The 19,608-nt window shown below is 38.9% G+C and overlaps 1 protein-coding gene across 1 annotated transcript in view; it reads left to right on the top strand.

The window, feature by feature from the left end:
- LOC129106380 (metabotropic glutamate receptor 4-like) overlaps positions 1 to 19,608 on the top strand; it is a 111,082-nt gene that overhangs the window by 31,826 nt on the left and 59,648 nt on the right. Inside the window, exon 2 of the mRNA XM_054617767.1 lies at positions 19,219 to 19,435. Within this exon, the coding sequence (XP_054473742.1) occupies positions 19,219 to 19,435 (217 nt within the window). The remainder of the gene's footprint in view (positions 1 to 19,218; positions 19,436 to 19,608) is intronic.

Below are 19,608 nucleotides of genomic sequence, written 5' to 3'. Positions count from 1 at the left end.
CCTAATCTTCCATTAATTGATTTGTTGTTGGCAAGGAAGGGTCAAGAGAAAACAAGCTGTAAACACAACATTGAAACATTAAAAGCTGATAATGTGAACTTGCTAGCAAACAGAGGCTTATTTACAAGTCCAGCATCGCAATGAATTATTAGCATTATTTAATTGAGGTTGTGTTTCTAACCACCTGATGAATTCAAGTTGTTTCTTATAGCTCTGTTTTTGGCCTCTACCAGCTCAGTAGTGAATTTTTTTAGCCCTATAGCTTCTAAATACCTCACTATGTTCAACAGCTAGTTATTAACTCTGTCTGCTTGCAGTTTGCTGCAGGGCAGGATGCTTAGGGTTGATTTATCAGAGCCTTTCTTGCTGAAAAATTGCTGAAATGATGCTGAAAAAAGCTAAATAAAGAGCTGAAAGACTCTAATACGCACATTAGAGCAGAGGCAAACCACAGTCGAGTCTGAATTCTCTCTTTCACCATGATTCACCACTTTCAGATTACACTTTGCCACTTAATCGGTTGTTTTTAGAAGAAAATTGATGATTATAAAAAGGGAGAATTAAAAGAAAAACTCTTAGTTTCCGCTCTAGTTGGGGTATCGTAATATCCACAGTAACCTTGTGGAGTGACTTTTGTTGTGACCTTAACTCATACTTCTTCGTAGACATGGCTGAATCTATTGCAACATGTCAAATTCAATATTCATCCTAACATTATGATTATGAATAGATTACATTTTAGCTCACTTTCTTCTGCCCGTCAGATCTAATTAGCCTCGGCTCTCATGTCTCTGTGAGTGGACTCTCTTTTCTTTTTTTCTTTCTTTCTTCTTCTTCTTCTTCATCTTCCTGTCAGGGAGTGACTTCCCAGCCTTCTGTGACCCTGCTGTCTGTGTTATAAAGCTGGCCATCACGCTGTTATAATCATTTATCCAACCAGTCCTGAAAGCAGGCTGTGAACTACCAATCCCTCCCACCATGTGCCAGCCTGCCCGGCCCTACTGATCGGGAGGCACATGTGCCAGAGAGGGAGTGTCCAGGAGCACCGTCCCAGGGCTGTTTGAGGCTCGCTGTGGTCCACTTCCACAGGCACCCGTCACTAAACTGTCTCTAGTAATGTATCATAAGACGTCTCCGTGCACACCGTGGGGTATTTTGTGTGGATTTTTTTTCAATCTATTTATAATGTTGTCATCCTGATTGTCCATATTGTAATTCAACTATGTTGGTTAAACCTGCACACACAAGATCTATTGCCTGTGCGTCTCTCCAGGGAGAGGGATCCCTCCGTGTTTGCTCTTCCCGAGGTTTCTACCATTTTTACCTGTTAGGTTTTTTGTCGTCAAGGGTCGAAGGACAGAGGTTGTTGTATATTGTTCTTATTGTAAAGCCCCTTGAATTTAATTTGGGATTCAGGGCTATGTGATGTAATTACTCCGCTCGACATCAGATGAAATGAAGCGATTGCTGTGTGCAATTTTTAGTCTTTAGCCTTATTCTCATGGGTCATGATGCAAGCTAAAAAAGAAATCACATAATCAGAGCGAGAGTGGAAGGAAATGTGAACTTGCACATCTTGACAAGTTTGTGAAAGCTGAAAAAGAAGAGCCTGTACGTCACACTTAACGTGTTAATTACTTTGTGAATTTTGACTCAGAGCTTGATAGAGGCATCTCATGAGAAATAAGCCACACCTTTCTAAAAAGGAAAAGCAGGATTTCATGGGAAACGCTCACAGCTCTGAGACTTCCATTTTGAATGACTTGCTGTGACCAATAGCATTTTCTCCAGCTGTTGCAATTCTCTAGCTTATTCTTGGGACCAGGGAGACTATCTTACTGACTTGCCAATAAAATGTCTGTTGCCACTGGAAAAAGAGGAGGAAGTGCCAATTGGTTTCACCTTATCTACCTTAAACATGCCTCTGCTGACTTCATGCTTCTTCCCATTTCTTTTTCATTGCAATTTTTCATTGTTTTCTTTTACCCCCATCCTCCCTCTGCACATGCACATTAAGAATTGAGTCAATTACTGAAAATACATTATCAAGCTTGAGCTTTTGAACAGAGTTAAAACAGGCAACTTTGCTTTTTTAGTTAAAGGTCTACAAGTAAATGTAGTATTTGTCTAGATGTATAATGAATCATTTAAACATCAAAACAATACTGAATAACCCTTTGATTTGATATTGTCTCTTTACGGCAAAGGGGTTTTGTGTAATGTAAACAGTCTTGTAGATAATTGAGTGTTCATGTGATATTTGACAGATATGTCTTCATTTCTGGAGACAAGTGAGGAGGTCAGTGGAGGTACAACTGGTCCCTGAGTGCTCCTCAAAATCAGGACTCCAAAACAATTGTGGAAATATAGATGACAAAGCCTGGCCAGGGAATTGCTCTCAAAGCTTCTGATTGAAAGCTTGTGTTACAGAGGCTGAAGCAATCAAAGGACTTGTGTATTTCAAGGCAAAGGAGGTCATGTTGAGAGCATGATAAATCCAGCGTCCTGATCCACCAATCAAAGGCAGCTGTTTTCCAGCTGTGGTGCTGCTCGCTGGTGTTTGGCATGCTGAAATATCGTCTCTCCATCTGCTTTGATGTGCAACAGCCCTTTAAGGTGTCAGAAGAGATGCTAGGCATTGTTGCTTCAGTTGCAGCTCATTTAATTACCTATTTATATCTACAACGTGCCTGCTGCGTTGTAGTGAAACACATATCTAATATTAGGAAGACAGACAGAAACTTTTTTTTTAACACTGAGGTTCCATGCTGGCAAGTTTGCCAGGGAAACTAACCAGTAATTGAGAAGCTGCCTGTTGGCTCCAAATACTGCCAAAATGCCAGTTAGCAAAGGAACAGAGCACCTGCCTGCAGAGGAGGGCGATGTTGGATGTATTGGCTGTCAATATAAACAAATAAATTCTTAGGCGGCTAACACTTTATCGACTAATCAATTAGTTGAATTAGGGAGTTACTTAGTCAACATATTTGTAAAACTAAGAAACTCCACAAAGAATTGTGCCAAAACACTACTTTTAAATGGATGTTTAACAGACAGGCATTCTTAAGTTTCTTGAAAAAAAGTAGTTCAGCAGTTTTTATTGATCAAATGACTATATAGAAATGGAAAGATGTTGTGTAATTACAAGCCCACAGAGAATACACAGCAACTCTGCAGCTCTGCTGGCTGCTTTAGCCTCCTTAAGCTCATAGTTTGGATATTTTTCTGGCCGACACCTTGACTGTTTAGTTCACCATTACAGTTGTTATCAGCAGCCGCAACAGGCAGATGTTTTTAACGCAAAAATATTCTGATAAACCCGCCGTAAATTACCTGCCCCTGCACCAAACGGTAGACTGCCAGAGTTAGCAGATAGCTGGTGAACATAATGGAGGACCTAGCATCTAAACAGCGAGGTATTTCCCCTGGAGAGAGAATGACCTAAATGTATCAGGTGGACAGAAACATGTCTCCAGATAGACGCTAATGTGGCTTCGTTTCTGCTCGGTTTGTATAGTAATAATAGGCAATATTGGCTGTTCATGTTCGCCATATCAACGTCCTAATGTGATAATACCTCAATGTTGTGTTTACAACTTGTTCCAATGAGCCTCTGAGAAGCTTTTTTAAGCTTCTCAATATATGCAGTTTTTTTTTTTTTTTTTTTTTTTTTGGCCTTTGCCTTTGATAGATGGGACAGATTAAGACTAGTTAGGAGGAGAGAATGGGGACGACACAGGGGTCAAGGATCGGACTTTCCTTTTCCCCCCTTTTTCCACCTTGTGACACCATGAACCATATCAGTGTGTACCCAGCCCTCATCATCATTAGTTATTGAGCAGGAGGTGGGTTTTTTTTTTCTCCAAGCCACTATGTCACCCGCATTAACCCCGGCACTGCTTTCAACTACAGGCATATTTAATAATTAAAGGAACTCCGAGATCATCAATAATTGAGTCGTTTATTCATTAAACAACAAAAGGAAAGCAACAGGGGCAGAGTCAGTAAAGAAGACTCTGCACTGCTTATCCCGAGCTGACAGGGAAGCCTGATATTCAGGCTGGAGATTGGACGAAACAAGTTTATGAATTAAAATGTGGGAGTTATATCTCTTGCAGTTTGCAGCCAGGTTCTCCAGTAGGATGACAGATATGTGGTATGGATAATTGGGCTGGCGATAACTGTCATCTGGGAACTTTATAAAGATAATCGGCTTTTGGTTTGACAGCTCAGTTAGGGCTATCCAATTTTTAACTCCCTCTACATACATTTAGAAAAAAAAAAAAAAAAAAAAAGGAAGTGAAAGATCTTACTGTCAATTACAATTTGAAATACATAATGTTCGGTATTTTTAGATTTTTCTTTAGCTCACCAAGATGGTCACCTTGTCCTGATTTGACAGTGTCATTTTCTGTGTTTTTTTGTGTAGCAAGATACAAACTCAAGTACTCTTACCTCCCAAACCAACTATTGATCACAATCAGGACCAAAGCTGCAGTTTATAGCTCAAAAAACTATAAAAGACAACAAGTATCCCTCCATTAGTTTGGGGTTTTTCAAGTCTCTTTACTGCATTTTTCCGTGGCTTTGCAAACGCTGTGTGGATAATGTTAACAAATGCAGAGCTGCTGCCATCAGCACCTTGCATACTAATGAGAATCATGGGAAGAACTTTTATTATTGCACCCCCAATTTATTCACTATTAACAGCTAACAGCTACCCATCCTGTGAAAAAAAAAAATATATATATATAAAAAAAGAAAGAAGCCTTTTTATACTCAAAGCTCTGCCTGAACCTGCTGGTACAAAGTGATACTTACATTTGAGAGGAATACTGGCCAACGTTTTGCTGAATTAATTAATTAGCGACGCATTCTGTGATGAATTGGTGATGGACAGTTTTTCAAAAGACCATACTTAGAAGTGGGAGGTGAGCTGTGTAAGTGGCAGCATCGCCATCAACGTTTTTTGTGTGATTTTATTCAAAGCAGGAAATTCACTGAAGCTGTTTTTCTGAAATGAGAAATGTTCAGCCCTGTTGCATATTGTAATGCAAATATCACCAAATGGTTATTGTCTTTAGCATCGCCCATGTTATCATCTATATTTGTTCGGGGGCCAGAAATTCTAACAAGGCCATTGCAATTGTGATTTATTTCACTGACCAGAAAGAGAAAAACAATAATTTACCTGAGTACGACCAAACACGATTTCAGTCACACACCTTACATCATGACAAACAGACTCACTGGTTGTTCTTATTAGATTCATTTGGGGCCATTTATTTCCATTGACTACGTGAGGAACACTTCTATCAGATTTAAGCACCATGTGTGGTTTGTGCACTGGGTTTGTTTGGGTCTTTTATAGTTTGTGAACTCCTATTCAACACTGTTATGGTATCTGCAGATGATTTATTTATTTTAAATGGCCTTTTACTTTTCCTAGAGCCAAAAGCGACTTCTTGAAGTTTATTGTTTTGTCTGAACAGTCCAGCTCAGCTCAGTGTGTTTTCAACTATGAAATCTATTACACCTTTTAAAAGTTTTCTTTTGACTATTAATATTCTTTCCCGTCTGTCCTGTTTCTGATTTCTCAGGAACACCTTGAGGGAATTCCTTCAAATTTTGTCAAAGATCATTGTCAATATGACCTGACAAAAAAAAAGTTTTGGCCATAAAGCAAGAATTAATATGTTAATTATGACAAAGTCACACAAAACCTTTTTTTATGAATTCCATTAAAGTCTACACTGCATGATATTAGATTAGACTGAAAAGACAAATGTAAAGAGCAACTTGACTGATTGGTGGAGGCATACAACCAAAATTCTATTTTGTCATAGTAGTATTCTCACATGATGGAGAAAATAACACACAGTGTGTCACTGTGGATCAATCATTGTGAAATCATATACTTTGCAATTAATCCACTTTCTCTATATCTGACATTACAATAAGATTACTGATGTTTCTACTACTCCGGTATGTGGACTTAGATTAAATTTGATCCTGCCTTGCTTTTATTTAATTCATCAATAAACTTTGAATAAAAACACAATTTGAAAAAAACTCCCAACAGTTACACAGAACTCACAAAACAGCCGGCTAGAGTAATGATTCATGTGCATGCGTGCATGTTCAGTCATTTCAGGAGAGGACCATAATAGGTTATTGACCAACAGTGAAGTGAGACTGATGTTGCTGTAAAGGTATTTATAATAAGAAACTCTCCATGTCAACTTCACCACCTCTCATCTGTTTTTGAAAATATTAGAAAATCCTAAAGTATAATTGGACGCTTGCTGTTTGTATACAAGCTGTGTATAAATATACCATGTACTTTATAGAGAATATGCAGCAGAGACATTTTGAGCACAAAGTTTTGACTTTTTGTCCTTTTTTTAAATGTTTAAATGTTTTTAAATTTTAATGTTTATTCAGGAACACGGCACATCAACATTAAAGAGCTGAAAATCACACAGAATTTTAAATACACCCTCGTTTATGCAGCCGTTCCGTTTTTATTCCCGTCCACTGGATGGATACCTGCGAGTTGAAATGAATACTGAAGGTGAACAGATGTAAGTCCACACAAAAAGGGAGAACATCATAACATAACCTGCCAGTACTGATAAGGGTGTAGATTCACTCCAGATTGTGTGCTTTAAAGTCACACGGATTAAAGGGTGACATACACCTATCAGCCTTTTTTAAGGGTCAGTGAATGCGTCACCCTGTGCTGCTCTGTGGTTTGTCCAGTTTGAGAAAGAATAATTTTAGCGGCCAAGGCAAACATCATACCTTTTCCTGTCACTACAATCCCAGCAGTGCAATAACGTTGGTGGTCAGTTATTGATGATATCTCCGGGTCTTTATGAGGGCCCTCGTGTCTCTGTTATTAAGTGGCTTTTTATTGGTTTGTGACGTTTTTATCTTGATTTATATTTTGTAAACACTCTGCACAGAAAGAGACTTTTCTTTTCTCCGGCACATACCATCCCTACATTGTTTTTGTCATTAGCTACGAGCTGGAAGTGTTGGTAGAGAATGTGTGTGTTTCTCTGTGTTTGTGCTTTCTACCACCATACAGTTTCTAATGGTGGGTTGTTATGTGCCGCTGCATGTCTCAGTGGACTTGTGAACCTCCTGCCATGTAGGTCAGATTATCTTTCGTGCTTGTGGCGATTTTTCATCAGGCGTGGGCTCACGTTTATGTCTTACTGGTTGCATCAGTGTTAGTGACAGATGATCAGCCGTGCACAGCAGAGGAATCCCCCATGTGCTGTATGTTGTGCAACAGGACACAAGGACATGGCTGGTGTCCACTTTTGTACCCGCACTGCTCAGATTTGTTGTGATTTGTTGCTGAGAAACTGGAAGCGATTCAAGCTTCGCTGGATGCTGTTTCTGTTTTTTTCATTCTGGCAAAAAAAAACATTGCGACCAATGAAGGTTGACATGCGACCAATGAAGGAGGGCTGGCCACTGCGCAAGTGTTAACATCACCTTTTTAATTGTTGGTATAATTTGTCCCACAATTAAATCTGTGCACTGCTGAGCCTTTTTCACAGCAGGGAATTTTGACTTGTTCTTGGCTGGAAAAGCTCTGGTGCATTGAGTTCAAACCATATCCACAAATAAAATGTTTTATGAAGTACACAATGTGTTTCTCAAATTTCATCATAAGCTTTTAGTAGTGTTGGTGTTTTCATTTTACATTCAGGTGTTCAGATTCAAGTGATTAAAACGTGTCGTTGGTCCCATGTATTTAAAAAACAAAAAACTCAACATTTATAATCGGATATTTGTTCTGTTTCATTAAACAAAATGACAAACACTATTGGAATTAAAACAATAAAATACACTAAGTTGTCAGTTTGTTTGGAACACTTTCCATAAAACCAATGCACTCTAATGGTATTTTAGTTCTCATGAAGGCTTTTTGCTGGAATCTGTGTTAGAGAGGTGTTAAATCAACTCTGATATTTTAGAGGAAACAGTTTGTAGTGCTGCTGAATTGAACTGAGGGATATTCTGATAATCAGTCGACCCTCTTTGATCTAAATAGGTTGGACCACATATAAGAAGTCAAACAAGATTGAAGTAAAACAAAAAGGGCTTTACCTTTTCAGGAAATCTGTAAAATTGTGTAACTAAATGATCCCAGGAACATGTTTTTTCTGAAATCTCCTCTTGCACAGGACCAATTACCTCCATTGTTAATTTCATTTTTTGAGGTCACCCTCAACATCAGATAGCCTATGCAAAGCAGCCCCTCGTTACCTCGACATGCTGCCTTATCAAATGGTGCGTTAAGAAAATGTAGAGCCCCTATGAGCTGACAGCTGCTTCGGGGTTAATAGATGACCTGGTTTCAAATGCTGGAAATCATCATCTTCACTAATATCTATATATACAACCTGAACCGCCAGCCTGGAGCTATAGTGCAAATATTTAAATATCTAAATATCTTCTTATTGACTCTCTGCTCATGTGAAAAGACGGTCCTGGTGACAGATGATTTAAGCCTACAAAACGGGTCAAACAGGCAGCTGTCCAAGTTGGTGGAAATCTTTTCCTTTTTCCTAGCTCTGTTATTGTGAAAAGGTTTGTGCGTGTGTGTGTGTGTGTGTGTGTGTGTGTGTGTGTGTGTGTGTGTGTGTGTGTGTGTGTGTGTGTGTGTGTGTGTGTGTGTGTGTGTGTGTGTGTGTGTGATGCCGTGCAGCCCGGTCTCAATAACCCCCTCTGAGGTTTGAATGACACGCATTCCCTCGGAGCAGCAGGAGGCATAGCCATATCAGACTGTGATGGATGGTGTGAGGATGCTTTCAATGATGGATCTGTAAGACTGGACCAGGACTGACTGTGACACACTGAGCTGCCAAAACTGGTGCCGGAGTAACATCCTCTGTTGTCAGATTGGAGACACCCTGTTGTCTCAAGAAATTTGAGCAGCTCCCCTGTGTTGTGTTTTCACCTCACTGATTACAGATCGAGAGGATGTTGAACATCTTTTGGGGGATATCAGTCTTCGTCTGCGCCGCGAGAGTGTGAAGTTGTTTTGGGCTCTCGAAAACAGCAGTCAGCCTTCTCATGTGTCATCCAAAGACTCGAGTATATTTTCTTCAAACTTCAGCAGCTTGAGTAAAAGGTCACTAAAGGTGCCATCTTTGGTGCACACAGAGAGGAGAGCAGAGCGATGGAGAACGAGATAGCAGGGAGTCGATTCCCCACACACTTTGTCATAAGGTCTTTAACAGATGTGTGTGTGTGTGTGTGTGTGTGTGTGGGGGTGTGTGTGTGTGTGTGTTGCTATGTTTAGCACAGATGTGAAGTGCTTCAAAGAACCTTGGAGCATTTTGTATATTCAATAGGATCTATGGGAATCATGTGACCAAGTTTGGACTTTCAGCATGTAGCACCTCACTCTGTAGTGTGCTTCTTTTTTGGGAGTAGTAAGGAAGTAGGGCTGAGGGATATGACCTAACACTTATATCTAGGTTATTTATTTTTAATATTTTGAGTTGACTGTATTATATCACAGTCTTACAAATTAAAAGGGACACACCACTCAAAACATGATTCTACCAATGTTCACTCTGTCGGTAATGTAAGGGACTATATCTTAGGGAAGCAAAAAATATTTATAAAAAAGAGCTCCAAATAAGAATAAAAATGAGATGTAGAGGAGCCTGCCCCGTAATGTAAATCTAATATGATTAATTTAGAACTTTTTAGTGAACTGTATTGCCGAGCAACCTGAATTTCAGCAGTACAAAATATTTAGTAAAAAAAAAAATGTTTGAGCTCCTTGCTGTCTAACTCAACAACTGCTCGCGCAGAATGCAAAGTTTCCCTTGAATAAACTACACCTCAACCACATTGTTTTGGAAATTAAATCAAAGTTTATGACCAAGTTTATGACCACTTCGATCCAAACACACTTCTTATCTCTCCATATTGCTGTTAGCGATACATATTTTGACAAATAACCAGAGATAATGAAACATTTAACACAGGGAAACAAGACTTAAACTGGGATGAATCTACAATGTACTAAATGATGTACAAAAACATGTCAAAGAGAAACAAAACTATCTGCAGTAAGCTGCTTTAAAACACAGGACACATTTTAAGCAGATTCATAAATGCTCTAGCACTGAGACATTATCACTAACTGCCATAAACAGAAACAACACATCACTTACAGGCTGAAACAATAACCTACATTAAATGTTACTGCACGGTGACAACTTGCTTCATCAATCATTATTGTACGGGTTAATTGACTTCCTCCCTAATATTGCTGAAGAATGGGACAGCTCATTATGGGGTCTATGAAGTTCTGCCACAGGTTTAAAAAAACATTTTAAAGTTCTCCATCTGCAGCATTTTCTGCAGCGCCAAGCAGATTTTTTTCCTGTAGGAACTTTTTAAAGAAATTCCTGAAGTCTCTCCAAGAAGCTCTATCAAATACTGAAGAGCTTCAAATCAGCAGATGTTTTTACTTTGCAGGCTAGTGTGAGTAACATTTATATTATTATTCAATCTCAGGTCAAACACAAAGCTCTGCTCGGTAACAGTAAGGGCATGCTCACATCAATTTCAGACTTAACCAAAAGGTCGACAAGTTGTTGAGCTAATCTGAGCACGCAAAGCAGAGCTGCGACATACAAATCAATATCTGGAAAGTCCTCTAACATAAAACAGACATCCACACAGAAACACCCACACACCCTCAGTGTGCAAGGGAGCTCTCCGGGTCGATCATGTGTGATAGTCAAGCTTACCTGGTGTCGTGATGGGAGAAGCTTTTGTTTAAGCAGTACCACAGTGTAAAAATACTCTGTTACAGGTAAAAGTCATTAAAAATCTTACTTAGGATGTGTACAGCATGAAAATATCCTTAAAGGTCCAAAAATATTCATTATGCAGAATGGCTTATTTCAGAATAGTATAAATAATATAGCTGGAATATAATAAGTGATGCATTAATGTGTAAGTATCGCTAATGATGTGGCTTGTAACGTTGTGGCTTTTTTAAATGACCTTATATTCTGCCAGGTAATTAAATCTATGAAAATAAATGATCATTCATTTTTTTTATTTTATATATTTTTTTATTAAAAATCTAAACCTGCCAATTATCTAATAACTAATGGTATTATTATAGTGGTATAAGTAACATATTCGCTTTCAAAACGTAATGGAGTAGAAGAATAAAGAAGTATGATATGGCAGAACTCAAGTACAAGTACCCCAAACTTGTACTTTTGTACTTATTTACATTCCACCTATGCCTTTTTTTATTACGCTGCTTGTACCATCCACATATTTATATTGATTTGACCAAACAGATCATCATTTGCAGCCATGCCTCTGTTTATAAAAAATGATACGTTGGCATGGTACGTTATTTCTGACTTCCCAGGGTTAGATGGGGTTTTTCTGTGTTCACGGTCAAGCATCTCAAGACAACCTCCTCGTTGTACATCCTCCTTAATGGTCACATCAGCAGCATGTTCAGCTGAGTTCACGAAACCTTTTTTGATCACTTCAGTGGAGCTGGAGTAGGCGGTGGAGAGACTTTGGTTCCCCAGAGTGATCTGCGTGATTGAAGCAGGATTTATGTCGGTCTCAGTGGAAGACAATGCAGGATGAGTTCAATTTTATTGGCTTTGCCTTCTTCTCTCAATTCATTGGAATGTCAAAATATAAAAGGTCAGGTCTGAGTGATGGAAATATTATGAAAAGGTCTAAGGCATGCTCAGAGATTTTATTGGCAGCCTCTTGGGGCTGAGCATCTGACAGTGGACAATATGGCCTCACTGTGCAGCTGTATCCGACTGCACTGGTGATGGGCAGGATGATGTTGGCTCACAGTTTACAATATAAACTTTATCAAACTTAATCAACACTCAGCCCCGCCCCCCTCTGCTACTCCATCAAGCAGAGCATCATGGAGCCCACACTGTCACTAACTGCTCTCCCTGACTAAACATTATCATTTTTTTTGGCTGAAGAAATCAATGTCAGAGAGAAGAAGACAGCAAGGTCTACAATATGCGCTTTAAGGATCAATCCAAGATGTAGGATGTCAAAATGATTCAACTACAAAAAGATAAAGATAGAAGCTAAAGGCTACAGATCACAGTGTGAAACTGAACCAATACATCACGCTGTGATCGAGAGACAACGCTGTTCCTGTGAAGTCGGGGAGGTCTTTATTCACTGTTAGAATCATTTCAAAAGCTAAAGCAGCATCTGTATACCTTCATTAGTGCTAGTGCTAGATAATCATTTGCTAACATACTCTGCTATTGTAAAGTCCACATGTTTTTAGTAAAAACTTCCAAACTCTCTGGGAAACGAGTATCACTATTACACAATGTTTAACCATGACTAACTCAAAATCCCCAAAAACCAGCCAGAACTTAACCAGGACTTAGTGAACAGTCAATTAACAGTTGACTTAAACTCATTATAACTATGCAGTGCATTAAGATAAACACGGAAACACAGGGGACAGAAGATATGACTTGCCGCTTTTGTGAAAGTCCAAGAAAAATAATGTGGATAATTAATTTATTTCCACCGCCATACTGGCACTTTATGTGATATGACATCGGTCTGACTCATAGCCAAATGTCCCCATTGTGTTCAGAGCTTCGTTGTTCATTCCCAGAGCAGCGAGAATCTGTTTTGTTATATCATTATGCAGGAATTGGTTTTCTATTCAGGAGGCTCAGCTATTTGCTGCTCCACTTACCCTGACAGTAACAAAGTGAAACTTTAATCTCCCCTCAGTGTCAACAGCAGCTGATAGCAATTAAGGAGAAAGCCTGGATACCGAAGTGGTGCGTTTGACTCAAAGAGTTCAGCCGCGTCTCTCACTGCAAAAATTTAAACGACTCTTTATGCAAGCCGCCGTCCAGACCCAAATTTCTTTTCAGGCCCTTAAATTGAATTAAGAAGCTATTTGAATGAAATGATTCAGTGTGTCTCCATTGTCTCTGTCTGTGCAGATGTTGAGCATGCATGTCATTTTTTTTATTTTTTTATATAGTTATTGTTGTTTTCATTGCAGATTTTATTCTTGTAGTAAGTGGCCATTATATAGTTAAACAACATAAATTAAATGCCGTAATTTCAGTAAATTGAATCTGCATGGAGCTTAAGCAGAAAACTGCAGGCATTATCTCTTCCCGGATTTGGTGAGTCTACTGCCGATTTGCCCACTGACACTTAAATATAATAATAATATGGCAGCTGTTGCTGTTCTGCAGCCAACACAGAAAGCCACTGCTTTGTGAGAGTGAGGAGATTTTGCAGTGCGATCTCTGCTGCTGGGTAACTCTCTGACACAGAGCAAAAACAAAGCCAGGGCCCGCTGTTCATGGAGTGCAAAAGCAGACCTTGAACTATTTAGACATTGGAGCCTGGCAGATGTTTGAGTGTATGATTATAATGACTGTTTGTTTTCACATTTACACTAAAGACAGCAGTCAGTGTGGTTAAATGTAGAGGATGTGGGTGAAATTGCTTTTGTGCATCGATCTTTGAGTTAAAACATGTCCCCATGTTTCCCAAAACACTTTCATGTTACTCTCTGTGGAATATATGCTAATCTGATGAGAAAGCTGGCAGGTGGCCTCAGCAATTTGACACTATTTTTCATTTAGATACAATGTTTTTATAAAGAGATGCCTATCATGAACCAAAAACATGTCAAATAATGAAAAGAAAGTTTTAAAAAACTTATTCCAATAGGCGACCAGATAACAGCAGAGAAACAGAAACCAGAAATTTAAATAATTTAATTTCTATCCATTGATGATTTTAAATGTCTTTTTTTTCTTTTTAATATGGTATTGTGATGAAGTGTATATGTAATGTGAAAATGGTATCTTTCTGACTTCCAAATTGGAAAACAGTTATTGTTTTTATTAGTTAGTATTATATTCCTGTTATCATATGGCTGGGTCATGAAGAAAAACAGCTTGGCTTCGCTCATGCTGTGTTGAAAACTGCGTTCTTTTGTGCCGGAATAAGATTTCCGAGTAGTGGGATAAACTGTGTTTACTCATCCATGTTTTCAATATCCAGCTTGATTGAGGCAGATGCTCTGCATTTGCACCGCGCTGCAGGTTGCAAGGATCTGTCAGGTGCATGAATTACAAATGCAAATATAGTCAGCTATTTTGCATGCCAGCATAATTTGCACAAAAAAATACTTCAATTTCACCTCGGGTCCCAACATTATCATCATTAAGTTGCTCCTCAACTTAACAGGATGCTCAACAAAGCAAACAAGGGGGATAAATTTGGCGCCAGGCAGTCTCTAAAAAGTCTGAAAAAATGCTGTATAACACGAACGGAGGCAACACAATATTTCTATGGCAAATTATTATTTTGGAGAGGCTTTGGAACCCAAGGCGATCTTATGATATTTGATGAGATATGATATATGTTAAATTTAAATGTCTTGATATCAATAGGGCAAAACTTTAATTTGAATTAAGGCATTTCACAGAGAGAAAGAAGAAGTTGAATATTGGTGATTGTCCTGCGGACTGATGAGCAAAACTGTTCCCTCGTCTCTGCAACTCCACATAGATTCAGGAAATAGATTATTATTTTCTAATAGGAGCTATTTGTCATGCAGTGAATTCAAGTAGAGTCTTGAGACTCAAATGTAGTGTAATGTGAGACAGGTGCTGCAGTTCGAGCTTTTTCTTCAGTCAGATAAAGATTACACCACGAGCCACTGGGACGTGATTCTCTATGAAATGCATTCATTTTAAGTTCTGTCACATGCATATCTACTTTTCCTAAAATGACTTTAACAAGTTGTTTCCCACATTCACAAACTCAGGTGATAGACGCACACATCATGCAATATTTTCGTCAAGATGGACATTTTCATATCTCTCTCTCAGCGAACAGCGACTTGTCACCTTCACAGAAACTGATGCAGTGTTATAGAAATCTGCTATTTTGGTCCCAGAAGTGTAACTGTTAATAGTCTCAACAATTAAAGGATGTTGCACTCTGCTGAGTCCTCAGCAGAGAAAGTGTTGGGTGTCAAAGCTGAGAAAGTCACATGCCAAGCAGGAGAACAAACTCGTTCACTCTCACCTCTGATTCATTTTCTTTGAAATAATTAATTTATGTGTATTTCAGAGATGCAAGGTTAAGAACAAGACTCTGTAGACATTTATCCGTGCATCATGTTCTGCAAACTTAAGAGTTATTCTTGATCATGAAATTTGATGCAGTGCAGGTCTGTGTGATCTCTAATATGAACAAGAAGAGAACAAGAAAAAGGCAGCTGGATGAAGAGGAGGGCAACACACCTGACAACAACCAAGTCTGTAATTAGTAGAAATATATTTAATTAGAATAACATAATAATAACATAACAAAGCATAACTTTAATTACATAAAGAGACCTTATTAAAAATGCCACCCTAGTAGAGAACAAGGAGCAGTGAAAATACTTTTCACTGATTTTTCAAGAAGCCTTTTTGTTACATAAAGCACATTTCTTTTTCTACCTTGTATGTAAGGCCTTGTTTGGCGAGCTCTTGAAATTCAATCCCACGAATACACAGTTCCATTGTAACAGTATGTTTTCCATATCATTATTTCATGTTTTTTCCCTGCTGAGGCTCTCCCAGAGAATCATCTTCAGGTCCTGGTACTGAAGTGAATTACCTCAGGGACTCTGGCCTCTAACCTGTCTTCATGAATACCTTTCAAACCAAGCTGGGCTAGCTTGGACAAGCTGGGGTGGAGGGGACTGAAAAATACCACAAACAAACCACATGAACAAAACAAAGATTAAAAATACATCTTATTTACTTTTTTTTGCATGTTATTTGTAATAAATAATATTATTTAGCTTTATTTTTCTGTAGTTCTTTCTCCACCAACAAGTTTCTTCATTTCCCTGGCATTGCATTGTAGGAGAAAAATATGCATCACACACAAAATTTACTGCATTTAATTCTTTATTTTGTCACTTTTCTCCTGTGAACACACTACATACTTAAAACCTGCTTAGACCCAGTTTGTATTATGGAATTGGGTCATGGTGACATTTTCAATGCAACATGGAACATTAACATGCAAATCACAAAATACCAACAAAAAAAAACGTAAATAGCATATAACATTGACATAGTGAGTATGTATGAGTTTATTAACTTAAAGACACAGGATAAAAAAAGTCTTTCTCTGCTGTATTAATGACTAGCTTGAAAGTTTTACCCGTTACACAATATCTACTTTTTCCTTAAAATATTTTGTTTTAACTGAACCCCAGGATATCATGCATCTGGTAAACTGCTCCAAATTTAAACCTGATGGAGCCATATCTATTCATTTTGACAAGACTAAGACTTTGTCTACTCGAGACCAAACAGGAACCTGTCTACCAAACCAAACTTAAAATTCATTTCATCTTCCTGTATCAAATGATATTCTATGCTTTAACTCTATGCTGCTGTAAGCCTGCAAATTTCCCCGCTGCGGGACTAATAAAGGATTATCTTATCTTATCTTATCTCTAGTGCACTGAAACACCTGTAAATACTGGTGCTTCGGGCTAAATGCTGACCCCTGTAAGCGATGTTTAGCTATTTACTGATCTTTGAATTGCCTTTAAAGGGTAGTTGACCGGTTTTTTTCCCCTCTCAGCTTTCCCCAAGTAGTTTTATTGTTAAAACTGCTGTCACAAAGACAACTGGAGAGCTTTCTGTTTTCCTCAAAGCCTATCAAAAACCAGCAGGACACAAACAGGACATACAGCATTTTGTTTTTCCACTGTTACTTAGGTTGCCCCAGTGCCCGCCATTTCCACTGCTGGTGACTCGAAAAAAAACTTACATTGATGCTTTGGTAACTGGGGAGAGCTACCAATAGCAACAGGTGGAAATAAAAACGCTATCATCCTCCTGTGATTGTTGCTGAACGTTTGACTCCTTTCCTTTTGTGCCGTAAATCGAGCATTCATTTTCCCGGAAGATCGCACCTGGTGGCAGAAAGAATTGCTTAGTAAAAGCGAAGCCTATAGAGATCCAATTTAAACGCCCATGGTGTCATTATTCTGCAGCCATTACATTATGCAACATATACGTGCAAAAAACGTGTCTATTGCCACTTTAATATTCATGCCATTATGAATTCTCATTAGTATCACCCGAATCATTTATTAGATCCCCTCTGCACCAACTAAGCACCTTTCTATACGTTTATCTTCTAACGTTTGTCTCTATTCTCTTTTTGTTCATGTACTGTATCACATGCAACCTGTGGCCGAGGGCCCAGGCAAGATGAAACTCCAATAAAGTTTTTTTTAATAAACATTTTAACCCAAATATGTGACTTCGGCTACAGTGGTTTTCATCTTGTTGGGAAGAGTTTGCCTTGAAGTCACATTTTTAATAACAAGGGTTATCAGTGTTTGTCTGTGTGTGTGTGTGTGTGTGTGTGTGTTTCACAGCCTACAGGTCTGGCGTCTGTGATAATGAAATGCCACATGTGGCAAAGAGGCATCTAGAGCGAAAAACAGGGCTGTTTTTCATTAGGATAATGTTTCACTGAGTGCACCTTCTCCTCATTTTGTTTAGGGATAGAAATATGACAACAGATCCTCATCAAAAAAAGCACACTGTGTATCATTACTAGGAAACACCCCGGCTGTCTGTTTGGTGAATCACTGTTTGCCATAGGGATGAAAAATTCCATTTACCCAAACACAGTTTACCTAATACAAAAACTGAACACTGTGCAATCCCATGGAAACAGACCCCTGTGGTGAAACATAACAACAACAACAACAACCAGCAGAAAATCAAAAATGATGGTCACTCAAGACCGGCTTCGTGCTTCAGCTGACCTATTTATTTTTTCTATTGAAGCTTCTTATGCAACTTTTTGCTTTCTTCAGCACACGCATCAGTAAAATCTTTGGAGCAGTGGGAGCAACAGAAGCCTGCCATGATGCAAGTTCTTGTATTTAACAAAGCTTTAGTCTTGTAAAAGCTGCTACTGTGTACCCCTGTAGCAGGGGATCGTTTTATGTTTATTTTTTTGTTTATCAAAGAAGCTACAGCTAAGCAATTACATTCTGTGGAGCGTAAAACATGCCGTGTTAGGATGCAAAGAGACATGTTTATGTTGAGCATGTGACCCCTACTCCCAAGTCTGACACGCTCATCGTCTCAACTTGTGAACCGTCCGGCCTGCTGCGGCATTACGGGGTACTGAGTCTGGGTGTGTTAAGGCTTGGTGGGGGTTTAGGATCCGTTTCTTTGTTTCAGAATCTCAAAAGGAATGAAGATTATTGGATGCCCACGGACTTGTCTAGTGGTTTTTTTTTTCCCTTTGTCAAAGAAAAACAGAAATACTTGCTTGTGGAGCCTAAGAGGAGAGATTAAAAGTCAGAGCTCAGCTTCAGTTGCTGATGTTTTAGACCACAAACCAAGAGGGATATCTTGACAAAAGAAGCCCACCACTTCAAGAACATATAAAGCGTTAAAGGACTTACGACTCAGCAAGATTTACAAAAAAACTTTTCTCTGCGTTTATCTCCACCACTGTAACGTGTTTGCACGCCTCTCTGTAAAGTCAAAACGACTCCAAAGTGGATCGCATCAAACCATTTCTCAGATTTTTACGCTGGCTAATCACATAACTGACTTTAGGTTACAGGTGTTGGTCTACAAAGCTCTTAATGTTTTAGGGCCAAAATACATTTCTGATCTGCTGCTCTGTTATAAATCATCCAGACCTCTCAGATTGGTTCGGTTCAGGTCTGCTTACTTTCCCCAGGGTCAGAACTAAAAACGGAGTTGCAGCTTTCAGTTTATCTGGAGCAAAGTCCCAGAAAACTTAAGGTGCAATAACAATAACTGTTCGTTATTTCTGACTTTCTATTCATATCTTGCACTGCACTGTAATTTTTAGTCCCATTTAATCAGATTTTTTATCTTCTTTGCATCCTTTTATATGGTCTTTTAATTATATGTTTCTTTTATAACATGTCTTAATGGATTTTTTTCTCTTATGTAAAGCACTTTGAATTGCCTGGCTGTTGAAAGTTCCAACGAAAATAAACTTAAATTCTTCACTCCCTGTCCTTTCCCAAAGGTATTTTCACTAGATGCTACTGCTAAGCTCATAATATTATCAATATTCTCTCCTGTGCAGATACCCCAGGTGAGCTACGCCTCCACAGCTCCAGAGCTCAGTGACAACACCCGCTACGACTTCTTCTCACGCGTTGTGCCTCCAGACACCTACCAGGCCCAGGCCATGGTGGACATCGTCAAGGCCATGCGCTGGAACTACGTCGCCACAGTGGCCTCAGAGGGGAACTACGGGGAGAGCGGCGTCGATGCCTTCATTCAGAAGTCTCGGGAGGACGGTGAGTACACTTGGCCTCATACATCATTACTGCGTGTCTAGCACCGGGGCTTGGGAAGATATAACTCATGCAAGCGTTTTGTATTTTAGAAAATCGTTGGAGCTCAAAAACAAAATCAGGTACTAACTGTGCATGACAACATGGAAAAAACAATAACTTTAAGTCGAAAAAGT

This window comes from Anoplopoma fimbria, chromosome 17 (genome assembly GCF_027596085.1).
Source record: "Anoplopoma fimbria isolate UVic2021 breed Golden Eagle Sablefish chromosome 17, Afim_UVic_2022, whole genome shotgun sequence".
Classification (NCBI taxonomy): Eukaryota; Metazoa; Chordata; class Actinopteri; order Perciformes; family Anoplopomatidae; genus Anoplopoma; species Anoplopoma fimbria.
The sequence above is the reverse complement of the archived record's forward strand: the minus strand, read 5'-3'. Positions and strand labels throughout refer to the sequence as shown.